The following is a 14,233-nucleotide window of genomic DNA, read 5'->3' as shown; positions in this document are numbered from 1 at the left end:
TTTTTGTAATTTTTTGTAATTTTTGTAATTTTTGTAATTTTTGTAATTTTTGTAATTTTTGTAATTTTTGTATTTTTTGTAATTTTTGTAATTTTTGTATTTTTTGTAATTTTTGTAATTTTTGTAATTTTTGTAATTTTTGTAATTTTTGTAATTTTTGTAATTTTTGTAATTTTTGTAATTTTTGTAATTTTTGTAATTTTTGTAATTTTTGTAATTTGTGTAATTTTTGTAATTTTTGTAATTTTTGTAATTTTTGTAATTTTTGTATTTTTTGTATTTTTTGTATTTTTTGTATGTTTTGTAATTTTTGTAATTTTTGTAATTTTTGTAATTTTTGTAATTTTTGTAATTTTTGTAATTTTTGTAATTTTTGTAATTTTTGTAATTTTTGCAATTTTTGTACTGCCGCTCGAAGCTAGTCCGTCCCATATGTAATTTCGTAAATTTTGAGGTAATGATGCAGTTTGGTTCGAAATCATGTAAACTATCAGAAAAACCAATAAAATTTAATACTTTGTTCTAGAAAACCGGAGAAAATCCACTTTTTCGTGAAATTCTAACACGTAGCCTTATGAGTGGGACAAATTTGACTTGCGTTTTTCTCGGCTTGCTGTTTTTACATATGGGACGGACTCGTTTAGAGCGGCAGTGTAGTTGTTGTAATTTTTGTTATTTTTGTAATTTTTGTAATTTTTGCAATTTTTGTAGTTGTTGTAATTTTTGTAATTTTTGTATTTTTTGTAATTTTTGCAATTGATATAATTTTTGTTATTTTTGTAATTTTTGCAATTTTTGTATTTTTTGTAATTTTTGTTATTTTTGCAATTGATATAATTTTTGTAATTATTGATGTTCCATAACACTAAATTTTAGGAAATTTTGGTCACTTATATACACTTAAAATCAAACTTTAAGTGGGTCAAGAACGGTGCACTTTATTAAAATTTCTGTAAAATACTTTTCGATTGCAAATTTGATTTAAATAAAAAAAAAAACATTTTTTTGTGCATACTTCTCTATGGCTCAAAACCTGCAGCCTTTTGTCCCCAAAAACAGCGATTCTCAACACAGGGTAAATGTACCTTTGGGAGTACCACGAGTGATCTCAGGGGATACCAGAAGACACATTTCGTAATGATGGACATTTGAGAGTTAACCCAAACAAAATATTCGAGAAACAAAAAACTTACCTAAAAAAAAGATTTTGCCAAACGCCTTTCAATTTTTAAAATTTATATTCAAGGGTTGAAATTAAAAATTAAGGTACTGCCCATAATTGAAAATTCGGCAATTATGCCAAATCAAGTATTCATAGCATAGCATAGCATTGGTGTCTACCCGTAGTTGCTACTCTGTTATTGACCAGGACCTCCAAGAATTGCTCCGTGGACCACAGATGAAGAGTAGGAACCAATCATCACCACTTCGCAACTTTCAAATGTCCCTATCATGCTAGCCAATCACAGCGCCGGCCACGACCAGTGGTAAGACACGGGGGAAGTGGATAGGAATTTTAGTCCGATACTTGAGTGATGAAGACCGCTAAATCAGCTGCGTCTTCGACAAAGTATCACGTGAGGTTTGAGGGTGTTAGTAAGATGGGTGTGAAGCCAGGATTCACCGTGGTAAGTGATGCGGCCGGTCAAATCTATTTATAATCCTTAATTCTTCGTAAGTTCTTGGATTCATTTTTGGAAGCTTTCCAATTCGGTTCACCAAGCTTTTTGTGGTGAATTCTGGTCGTGTTGAAAGTTCAATATTCGCCTAACAATTATGCAACCAGTGTCCTTGAATTCAACTTGCATTCAATATTGCATTTTCCTGTTCTTAGGTTCACACAGATTCCAATCAAGTTTCTTGGATTCTTATAGCATTCTTAATCCTTCTAGACAACTAAGCCTCGATGGTCTGGTAGTTAGCATTTTTGTCTGCTGACCCAAAGGACGGGGGATCGAACCCCGCCGCGAGCTAATGAATTTTTCGTTCATATAGGCAATCAAACGTCAAAATTACCCCCCGCTAGAGGGCGCTGAAACTTGGGGTGATGTTTTCATTATAACCAACAGCGAGTAAATTGGTTTGAAATTTGAAATTGTTTTATTTCATCATAAAATCGACATTAGTAGCAAATTATACAATTTTCAGGTAAGAAATAAGTAGCTTAATTGTTATAAACGAAAATATTCTTGTGATGTCCGATTTAACCTGTTCATTATCTGATTCAAAATAAGGAAAAGTTTTAATCAACCAAAAACTAATTAATCAATTGAGAATGAAGATTATTAAAGTTTATAAATATTTTTTAAAGTCACTTCTACCATAAAAGCAACGCTCTGCTTGAAAAATGTTAATTGGAATGATTTTCAAAATTAGCAATCTAACCTCATTCTCGCGTTTTCAATCCGGATCTCAGAATTTTCAATGAAAAAGGCAACTTAGCAAAAAAATCAAAAAGTCAATCGATAGAACTTTTTATTTCTTACCTCCTGTTAACTTTATTTTATTCCAAAAAATCAATTTTCTTTTAAAAAATCTTAAAATAGTTTTCACTCCCCTTTGCACTTATCGCGCAAAAACGTAAACGTAACCTTGCACCAAAGTTCTCCTACTCGAATGTAGGTGGCGAATCGAGTTTTTAGCTTTGGTTTTGGGGGCCTATTCAAGTGTTCAGAATTATTCCTTCTTTCCATAATTTCTCGATAGGGGCAGATGGGAATCGAACCCAGAACCTTCCGCTTACAAAGCGAACAGCGTAACCATTCAGCCACGCCTACCCCTCATTATGCCAAATCAAGTATTCCGAGAAAAACGCGTTTTAGTGTTTGTCACCAAATCTCCGTCAAGGCAATTTCCCATAAGAGTGGCATATTAGCCGTTTGGTTTTTCGCATCGGCAGGCAAATCTAAACACTATTTTAGTGAAATTCAAGTTTCAGAAGATGCGTTGGAACATCCTCTATCACCTGGTGCTAATATCTCGTTTTTGCCAAAAGTGGATATTAGCCATTTTTCAATGGTGGGCAGGGTAGCTGTCGTGAACGACGGACAAAATGTTATTGGCCATGCTTCTAAAAAAAACATGAGTTAGAAACTGTCCACAAAACACCCACAATTCGTAGATAGTGTCATCTATCATTTAAAAAAAGGCTTGGTAAAAGTTTATGAAGCTTCATTGTTTATCCGATCTTTCATGCAAAACATTAGTGAAATTTTCGATTTTTTTTGTATAAGAAAATTCTAACATTTTAGGATAAAGATTATTCCTAAAAATTATCAAAGATTCCCGCTCTTTTCAAACATTTGTCGTGGCTTTGAGAAAAGGTCGAGAACCGCTGCCCTAAAACATATTTAAAAATCAAACATAAAAAACGGGTTTTGGGAAATTGATTTTTTGTAAAAGAAAACTCATTCAAAAATCGACAAAAAAAAGTCCGTGTATACTTATTTTTCTGAATAGTCCTCACCAATACCAACAACTTTGCCGAAGACGATCAGATAATTCCATCAAAAGATACAGATTTTCAAATATTTACGTGCTATTTTTGTATGAACATCTGCCAAAATTGCATGGAGACTTGTATGGGTCATAGGGTAGGAACCTACAAAGTTTGATCCAAGTAAAAAAAAATGAAGTGCAAATTCAAATAACTAGGTATAATGAAGCAAGCAAAACATAAAACAAGAGGTACAGTTTTTCGTAGAACAAAAGTTGCTCAAAATAACCGCCTGAAACGGGAAGAAAAAACAACAAAAAATTGAGCATTTCACACAATAAATATAACAAATTACTAGTTTGTTTTCAAACTGAATCAACTCAGATTTATTTTTTTTTTTTCACAGTTCGACCGTTCTTTTTTCAAGGTGAAGTGTGTGTGTGTGCTTATAAAGCGAACATTATCTGCATATTGCCTAACGCTATACTCTTACGGGACTAAGTATGTGTGTGTTATTGGCTGTCGTGGTTGACCAATAAAACTAATTACTTTACTCATAGGTTTCATTACACTACACTTCTTTCAGAGGATTTATTTAAATTAAAAAATATATTTGCTAGTTAAACGACGCTTTGCTACACAATTTTTAATAGTTAAATTATCACTGTCTACGGCATCATCCACATTTAAATTAATTTATATTGAATCTTTCGTTTCATCAGTCCTTTGCATAGCAGTTTAATTTATCTAATTACATTGGATGTTTTCTTTTTGTGTGTTAATTTTATATTCATTCTTTTTTTTTCAATAACGCTAGTATTGGGTGCTGAGACTCGACCTGGGGTCGATTCGTCGATTTGCTAATGCACAATATTATATTCTCTCTCTCTCACTTGCACGATTGTGTTAATGCTGCCTTTCTATCTTCTAGTGAGAATACAGTCTACATGAAATTAATATGATAAATATACAAACAAAGTGAAAGCAACATTGATTTACGGTGTGAGTCTGAAACATAGTTGATCAATAATTGGCTAAATTAATTCTAGTACCGTTCATACTGTTGATCTTGGGCTTTTTTCTTCTTCTCCCTCTCTAAGCGACTACCGGTGAGAACGTCCAGCTCTGCTGACGATTGCTCATGCTCGACATACATAATAGAAAAAATATTCACAAAATGAACGCAACTGAGCTACGGGAGAGTTGAACGAAAAATGCCAACACGGAACACAAAGTCAAGACGCTGCTGCTGCTTCTTCTGGGTGGCACACGCGGCTGGAGGCATTTCCCGGTCTCGTCCGGCGCGGTGCGCACTTCGTCTCTGCCAAAAGGCAGCTCCGACGATTGATTGCTATCCGCCTCTCTTCTCCATCAGCCTACCTAGGACCCGCCATCGGTTTACATCGTGAGATTGTAACGCAACTGTCACTGCTTGTTGTTCTTGGAGAAGTTGTGCGAGGCCCAGTTGAGCGAGGTCTTCCACGAGTTGGCCAACGCTTCGCTGAACTTGGACTTGAAGTGCTCGCGGGCTTCCGCCTCGGGCAGGTCGAGCACCTGAAAGTGAGAGAAGGGGATGGAATGTTAGTAATTTGAATGATTTGGAAAAAAGTTCCAGGTGATAATTCAGGGTGGCCACCTTGGGGAAAAAACGTGATTATATTATTTCATGAATAGGTAATTCTGGAGTTTTTTTAAAGGTCCAATAAACCAAATTTTTAGTTTTTGCTTTTTGGATGTTTTTTAATACTCCTGACTCAAGGCGGTCTTAAAAACACCCAATCAGCAAAAATTGGAAATTTGGTTTATTGGACCTTTAAAAAAAACTCCAGAATTGTATTATTCCGAACAATTTCGACTGTAAAACATTTAGGCTGTTGCAAATATGTTTCGAAGTTGTTGCCTCCAAAAAAAAATGTTTTTTTTTAAACTTCTAAACTTTAATGTAATTCAAATGCAAAGACAATTTAAAGTGCATTCCCCTTCGTTTATCATCATTTTTAACATGTTTGAGTAAATTCATTTTTTTTTGGTAATATTTGTTGTACAGTACCGCAAAGTTTTTTTCCCGCAAACAAAAATATTTTCTTTAAAAGTTAGAATTTTTGAAAACTAAAGGAGGTATAAAACTATGTCAAACAAACAAACTCACACTTTTTGACAGTTTGCCTGCTTTGTTTGTTTTTCTGCATTTGTTTGCAGAAACCTCCTGCATACATTTTGTTTTGTTTGAGAGTTTGCAACAAAAAAAGGGTCAATAGAGTTATCTACGTGCGTATGTATTGCGTGTACGTACTCGATAATAAAGTCGATAATAAATTTTGTCAGGTAGCAAAACCAAATGGTGTGCTAGTGTGCGTACGCGAAACGTCATAAAGCTCTATACGCAGCTCCACAGGAAAGGGGCCAAAAACAGCTCTACGAACAGCAAAACAAAGAAGAGGAAGCGATTTCTTGGGGCTTTTCTACACCCTCTCTGGCTTGCTCTGGCTGCTGCCCATTTGATTTTTGTCTTGACCGGTTCTTTACGAAGTGCGTATACCGCTGAACACGAAAAAGTGTGAATTTGTTTGTTTCTTTTTTACAGTCTTATACCTGCTTAACGATTGCAAACCGACTGTACTGTTTAATGCATTTTCCATGCCTTTTTTGCATTGAAATGTTGAAATTCTGGCTATAGTTAGTACTAGGACATTTTGAGCTTAGGGTAAATTCAACAGTAAAATACCTATTAAAAAGTATTGAGTATTTTCAAAACAATGTCAAAAAATAAAATAAATGTTCTGTTGTATTTAATTATTTTAAATTTACAGAAAAATTACTGATACTCTTGAAATAAAGTATTTTCAGAATTGTTCAAAAGATCATATTCTCAATAGTTAAAACATAAAAAAAATACTATTATTTTTCGCAATAAAAAACCGGGTATTTTTTAAGAGTTTATTTTGTTTCTAGATTTCATTCCATCACTACCTTCAAATATGCCGAAGATACAAAACAGATCAGAAAAATCGTTTTCAAAAATATATATATATATATATTTTTTTTTTTTTTTGGGAGGGTGGTCCAGCCGCACATCGTTGATGTTGAAACCTCTAAACTGGGCCCTCGTCCTGTCACGTCCGTCAGTAGTCTTGTCGTACATTACAACTAGAATCAGATCTGCCAATGAATTAGTACACTTCGACCAAGTAAACACTGACGCTGTATGGATCTGACTCTAGAATAAATGCACAGTTGTGTGTTATTCATAAGTCCAACTTATTCAATTATTCATTTAAGTCCAAATATTCATTTGCTAACTACTTTGGATTGAAAATCTAAATTTTAATCTAAAATCCTCTAAATTTAATGTTCAAAACTAAACGTTCCTTTAACTGTTGCAGTACTACTTCTATAAAAAAAAACAATAAAAATTTGTGAACTAATGTACAAAAAGGATAGAAATCGCGATTTTAAAAAGAAATGATGATTTACGTCAGAAGATCCGTAGTTCCTCGATTCGCAACAATGGTCAATACAACCATAATCCGAAAACCGTTAGTTCAACAGATCAACGAATTTTGTCCGATATCATTACATTACTGATTGATCGAGACTCTATGGACAATTTGACATAAAAGAATGCCTAGTATTCTACATCAATCAAAGTTTATTGACAGCATTACGCTAACTTAACAATTGCAACTAAATTTATCATCAAATAGATTTGGAAAAGATACAGATTTATTTAAATGCTAATGCTAAGCAACAAATCAATTGTACTATCCTAAAGTCCCACCTAAATCCCACATTGTGATAGTGAAAAAGTCACAGAAGCAGCGGTGTCTTGTGCAATTGTGATATTTTCACTATCGGAGAACTTCCTAGTTCACGAAGACAGCTTATCGGTCAACGCTTAAGCCCTGGGGCTGCGACAAAGCGAGTTCTCGTAGCATGAAGTGGTGTCCATAGTGCTTATAAAAAAGAATGTATACCCAGATTTTAACTAATGCACTAGGATCAAATCATGCTCTTGACTTTACAAGGCCCAGGGAGAAAAATCGTTTTCAAAAATAATGCTATAAAAATGTAGCCAATAAAATAAAGAAGAAAAAATCAAAGAATTTGCTAATTCATGTTAGAATTGCTTTTCTTAAATTTGTACGAGCTTTTTTTCAAAGAGGTGAGTAAAAATATTAAAAAATCTTCACTACTCTAATTTTAAATTTTAGTGTTTAGTTATTTGAAATGAAAATCATTTTTAAATCGTCCTGATAGCAATTTCCAGCTTTTCAGTTATAATTAGATTTAAAAACAGGAAAATTGATGTTTTCTAAGTCTCACCCAAACAACCCACTATTTTCAAATTTTGATATCTCAGCAACTAATGGTCCGATTTTCAAAATTTAGAATATGAAACATTCGTGAAATTTTTCGATCACTGACAATTGAAAAGGGCAAACATTCATCATTCAATATTACGCCCTTTGGAAATGTTATCCTTGATTTAAAAAATTTCACGAACGTTTCATATTTTAGCATTTGAAATCGGACCATTAGTTGCTGAGATATCGACATTTGAAAATAGTGGGTTGTTTGGGTGAGACTTGGAAAGCATCAATTTTCCTGTTTTCAAATCTTTGCATGGCAATATCTCAGCAACTAAGAGTCGTATCAACAAAGTTCAAAAAAGCAAAATATAGGGAATTTAAAAAAAAAAAATTTCGAAAGTGGGCAAACATGGGAACTAATTTAAAAAAAAATGAATAACTGCGACTATTTTCAAAAAAGTTACCTTAAAATGGCTATAACTTGAAAACGGTGCACTTTATCAAAATTTTACTGAAGTACTTTTTGATTGCAAATTTTACATCGAAAAATGAAGTTGAAAAATTTGCAACCGATATTTCAATTTAAAAAAAATAAGTATTGATTCAAAAATTCATAACTCGGTCAAAGATGTTTTGTTCTTTCTGGAAATTTCTGAAAAGTTGGCATTTGATGTCCCCTTAAACATATCAGAAAATAAAAAAATAGTATTTTTTTTTTTGCAAATCAAGTTATACTGACAAAAAGTGAAATTAAAAATCACCAAATTTGTTTTTAACGTGTATCATTTTTTTTAAACTGTAGTCCTTATCCATACCTACAACTTTGCCGAAGACACCAAATCGATCAAAAAAAATCTTCAAAAGATACAGATTTTTGAATTTTCATACATCATTTTTGTATGGACAGCTGCCAAATTTGTATGGTAAATTATATGGACAAACTAATGATGCAAAATGGCTTCTTTGGGCATACCAAAGGCACCAAAAAAGTTTCAGCCGGATTAAAAAATACAAAAAAAAATTGAATGACCGAAATCTCAGAGAATTGCTCAACTAGTGCTTGTGACCTTTTGAAAGCTATCCTGGAAATAAAACTATCAAACCAAAAAGCTGTATCAAATGTTTGCATTTAAAAAGTATTTTGATTTCAAGGTCAGATTGAAAAAAGTTCCATTTTATTCTCGGGAGAAATCCGGGAAAACCCGGAAATTTGTAAGTCGAAATGTAGTGGCCACCCTGTGATCATTTTTGAAGAATCGAGAACTTACCAAAGTTTCACGCAAATAGTTGAGATCCTTCTCGGAGGATAGTTCCGGCAGACCAGTCGAAATCATCATGGCAAACAGGGACAGAATTAGGCAGCCGTGCTTTCTGAGAATCAAAAATGCCTGAAACATAGAAAATAATCATGAACAAAACTGTTACTCAGAGCAGCTCATCACGCTCTCACCTCTTCACACAGAATCTGAAACTCGCGGAACTCGTGCGCCTCCCGGTCCGTCCGGCCCTTGTTGATCACGTACACAAAGTCGTGCGTCAGCACGAACGGCACCCGCTCCCGGCGGAAGCCAAACTTTTCCTTAAAGTGCCCGAGGATGTGGCCAAAGTCGATGTGGAACAGCTGGCCGGTTTTCTTCACCATGATGTTGTCCGAGTGCCGGTCGGCGACGCCCAGCACGTACGTGGCCACGCAGTAGCCGGCACAGCTGAGCGTAAATTCCTGCACCGCTTTCGCGAGCATTTCGTCCGTCGTGTTGTGCTCTTTGAGCCACGCCAGCAGCGATCCCTTCTTGAAGGGGGATGTGGCGGAGAACATGCCGCGCTCTTTCTGGATGTTGGCGATCGTTTCCGCGTTTAAAACCACCTCGATAATACCTAACCTGCGGTCGGTGCTGATGCAGCTGTACGGATTCATCCGGAAGTCGTGCCCATGGCTCTTCCATATCCGGTCCATGATCCGAAGCATTTGTAGGGTGAGCATGTCTTGGCGTAGATCGTCGCCGTTCTTAAAAATAATATTTATATCGTCCCCGTTGATGTCCGAGTTTTGGTACACGATCCACAGCGGACGCATCTTCGAGTCCATCACCTTGCACTTGTCCGCGCGGACCGATTTACACCGGAAGCTCGGATTGAGCGGACTTATCACATCGGACATGGCCTCACCACTGGCACGCTCCTGCAGATGGCCAATCAGCAGCGACTTGCCCTTTTCCTTGTTGCCCTTCTTGACCAGCTCCGAGCCCTGCTGTAACTTTCGTAAGCACTGCATCTGCTTCAGCAGGATCGCCACGTGCTCCTGACTGCCCTTCAGGTACGCCTCCAGGATCAACCCGAAGCGCACCTGCACGGAAGGAAACTGGAACTCGGACCGTAAATGCCAGAAGAAAAAGTGTCCAATGTGTTGATTGTTGAGCGCCCGCTGCAGCAGAAAATCGACTAGGTCTGAGTAGAGGTACGACTCGTGCTTCATCGCTTGAACCAGCTGAAGCAGATACAGCAGCAGTTCGTCGTCCTGGATGGTACGGAGGCAGTTGACCGCGTACCGCCGCACGTACTGATCGGCGTACGCGTAATCGAGCAGTTCGAGGGCACGCTCCACCGGCAGGATTGGCCACTCTTGCAACAGAGCAGTTATTTCCGCCACCTCATTCCGGTTGTTCCACTCGACGCAGTACAGCAGACAGGGCAGACCGTCCGGCTCCAGATCCTTACACTCACGCCGCTTGGCCCAGATCGCGTTTCGGTCCTGCTCGTGCATGTCGTTCAACCGGTCGTTGTGGATGTACGGCATCAGGATTTCCTTGATCGGTCGCACCTCCTCCGCACTGTCCCGATTCAACGGCCGGTTACAGTTCCGATTCTTCGCCGCGTGCTTCATCAGCTGATCCTCCGAAGGGTAGACTATTATTTTGTTCTCCTGTTTGTAATCTTCGAAGCACAGGATCATCGAAGAACACTCGTCCCGTCGCGGGTTCGGCTCAACCGTCCCAAGCGGGTGCAGCACATCTTCCGACTGCGAGTCTTCCGCGTACGTCCACGTGTACAGCGTAACCGCACCCGCCTTCAGCTGACTCTTGTAGTCATAAAGCATCGTGTTGACCCACGCGATAGGATTCATAAAGCCGTCCTTGGTTCTCCTCGCCCTCACGCCAATCCCCTTCGCGGTTCGCACGTTTTCGTAAATCACCAAGCACAACCGTGCCATCCTAGGAACATTCTTCACGTTGATATCGAACACGATCGTCTCGTTCCACGCGGCCCGACCCTTGTGCAGCGACACCAGCTGCGTCTTCATCGGTTTGCACAACGACTTGCCACCGTGGAACAGCCCCAGCTGAATCCCAACCTCCACGTTCCGATTCGCGTCACAATTCAAGTCGGCAATCTCCTGCACGACACAGCTGAACTGCGTATCGACCTCCCAGCTTGTGATATGCTTCACCTTCCGCAAAGTGTGCGACATCTGCTTACTCCCAGTGCTGTTCGTCCGGTGCGTTATGTCCTCCGGTATCTCATAAATATTATCCTCAAATATCTCAACATTCCGCAACAGCTTAGGAACGAACGTTGGAGTTTCCTCGCGACTCAGCGAATCCTGCACGTACTGAAAGTTGATGATCGGGTGATCCCCAAACATGTACTCCTCCCTCCCGCACACCTTCAGTATAAAGTCGAAACTATTCTCATTCCTCGTATTCGCCGAAATCTGCTTCTTCTCCAAAATCCGCTTAATCACCTCATCCGGCGTCGCCTTACAAGGAATCTTCACCGTCACCTGCATATCCGCGCTCTTCGCCACCACGCAAAAGTCCCCATTCACAATCCGCTTCTTCACCAGCTCCGGCAGCACCTTGTTCGTGACGAGCTTGGGCGGATACTGGTACGCGATCCGCTCCATCCGGTTCATCGCCGCCCGCTTGTTCGCAATCTCCTCGCCCAAGTAGCTCATCTTCGTGCGGAAGTCGTTCACCTCCGGGTTCTTGAGCGTCTTCTCCGACAGCGTCTTGCCCAGCAGCGTCGTGATGTTGTTGATCAGCTTGTTGTTGACCGACACCTGCTTCTCGACGAAGCGGAACATGCAGAAGAGGGGCTGCACCTCGAACAGGCGTTTGCTTTCGTCGTTGAGCTCGCAGCAGCCGGTGCTGGTGGCGGACATGGCACTGAAGTAGTACATCGACTTGTCGCCCAGGTGGCAGTACAGCGGGTACCGTTCCGCTTCCTCCCAGACGTCCTGCAAAGGAGGAGAAGATGGAAAATATTAGTTATGGGTTTAACAGGAATTCTCAGACAAAAAGATTAAAAAAACAACATTTCTTGCATTGATGTAAATCAGCAAATTATTAGTAAATATAACAATTTTAATCCTATTTTTAAAAGTCTTTTCTTAAAACTTTGGTAGAATTTGCCAAATTGGTTGCATCCAGATTTGAAAGATCCAGATTCGTCTATATTTTTTACTGTCAGAAGGGGGAACAATTGTTCCAATTTTACCGGAGATGTTCTGGATTCTAAGACTAAGTGGGTTTCATTTTCGTCAATCTTTTATTTGATTATATTTTCCCTCCTTGTGAAAGTTAAACAAAATAGACAAATCTGGATCTTTTGCAACCGAAACCAACTGACAAGGGTAAAATGATCGGTGGGCAAGTGATTTTTCACGACAAAAAAAAATAACGAAGAACATCAGCTGGAATTACAAAATCTAAAAATCTAGTATAACTCGAAAAGGCTTACAAATAGATAACTTTCCTTATTTCATCTGTTAGATCAAACATTTTTTTTTAAAATGCAGTTCAGACTCGATTACCCGAAGCCTCGATTATCCGAAGGTTTGTATGGGACTTCGGATAATCGAATGAGGGATATTTTAGGGGTCATGCTTAAGCCCAACAATCATAAAAAGACAACGATTTTTTTTATTGTTTTGTAAATATTGAAAAGATCAGAAAACTACGCAAACGTATATTTTTTTTGTGTCAGTGAATCATGAAAATTGTAGGCTAATCACGTGATATTTAGAGAAATTTATTTTCATCGATTTCAATTCTTCGTGAGACACTAAATAATTGCCCGATTTTCAAAATCCATAGAGAAAATCATAGGAAAGCTTTTCAAACAAGAACTATTTTTGAAATTTATACCTGAAAGTAGCTATAAGTTGAAAACGGTACATTTTATATAAAAAAAACTAAGGTACTTTTCGATTGCAAACTTGATGTAGCTTTAAAAATGATTTTTATTATTTTTTCTCAGATTTTCAATATTTTTGAAAAACACTATTTTTTCTAAAAATCATGTCTCCTCGAATGGTGCAGGCCCAAAATGTCAAAATCACGCAGTTGTACCAACATTACAAAAAAAAAGTGTGCTATGGTATCCCGGTCGGAAATGGCGGGCACAATTCTGGCGTTCGTCTGGGGGCTTGCGCCAGTCATCTGGCAGGATTTACCCCAGATTTGTCCCAGATTTCTGCCATGATTTCTGGCGAATATGACACAAACCGGTCGGGCACGATTCAACCGATTAAACCGGTTGATTTTGTTGCCAGACAGCTGGCAGAAATTTTGTCCGATTTTGCCAGATTCCTTTGGCGTTACGCAAAACTTGGCTAGAATAAATGTGCCAAGTGTGTCTGAACTGCACGATAAACGTCCACCTGCGCCAGACTCTCAAATTTACCAGATTATTTTCCGACCGGGTATGAGAGTCACACTTTTTTCTAATGTTGGTACAACTGCGTGATTTTGACATTTCGGGCGTGCACCATTAGTAACGCCATCTTCGCCTACAAACCTAGATACAAATTTTTACTTCGACTTAAAAGATGCCTTTTTAGTCCTCTAAACAAATAAAAAAGAAGAAGATTAAAAACTACGTATTTTAGGAAATCAACTTTAAGTCATAGAAAGTTCATTTAAAAAATGTGATTTTACTTGTACCTTTTTTTCTAAAAAGTCCTAATCATAGCCTATAACTTTGCCGTAAACACACAGTCGATCAAAAAATCTCTTCTCAAGAAACAGAATTTCATCCATTTAGGTACATATCTATTTTGTATGACCAGCCCCAATTTGTATGGGACTTGTACTGCCGTTCTACGCATAATTGTCCCATGTCATTATTTGTCAATTCTGACCTTTTGTCATTTTTAGGTTTAGTTTGACGTTTACTTTTCGAAAAACACATAAAATCTACTTTGTTCGTAAACTCAGTGAAAACAACACCAAGTCTGTTTGTCCCATCGTTGTACTTCTACGCATAATTGTCCCACCAAGTATTTTCTATCACGAAATTTTCAGTTTTACGAAGTATTGTGTCTACCTGTTGTGTAGCAAGAAGATTACAAATAAGAGTGGTAAACTGCTAACTGGGATGATTAGGGACTTATGGGGTGAATAGGGATCCACGGGACAATTATGCGTAGAAACACAAAAAACGGTCGAAAAATTTCAATCGCCTTTTTCTCAGTTGCACTTTTTTGAAC

General features: G+C 37.9%; 1 protein-coding gene across 2 annotated transcripts in view; it reads right to left on the bottom strand.

Moving 5' to 3' along the window:
- Window positions 1-4,319: 4,319 nt before the first annotated feature.
- The window catches only part of LOC120414150 (phosphatidylinositol 4,5-bisphosphate 3-kinase catalytic subunit beta isoform), a 34,117-nt gene continuing 24,203 nt past the window's right edge, over window positions 4,320-14,233 (bottom strand). For both annotated transcript variants that reach the window (XM_039575187.2, XM_039575188.2), the window contains exons 3-5: window positions 9,197-11,980; window positions 9,015-9,134; window positions 4,320-4,990 (exon numbers count right to left, since the gene is read on the bottom strand). In XM_039575187.2, the coding sequence (XP_039431121.1) occupies window positions 4,862-4,990; window positions 9,015-9,134; window positions 9,197-11,980 (3,033 nt within the window). In that variant the 3' untranslated portion in view covers window positions 4,320-4,861. The remainder of the gene's footprint in view (window positions 4,991-9,014; window positions 9,135-9,196; window positions 11,981-14,233) is intronic.

This window comes from Culex pipiens, chromosome 1, assembly GCF_016801865.2.
Source record: "Culex pipiens pallens isolate TS chromosome 1, TS_CPP_V2, whole genome shotgun sequence".
Taxonomy (NCBI): Eukaryota; Metazoa; Arthropoda; class Insecta; order Diptera; family Culicidae; genus Culex; species Culex pipiens.
The sequence above is the reverse complement of the archived record's forward strand: the minus strand, read 5'-3'. Positions and strand labels throughout refer to the sequence as shown.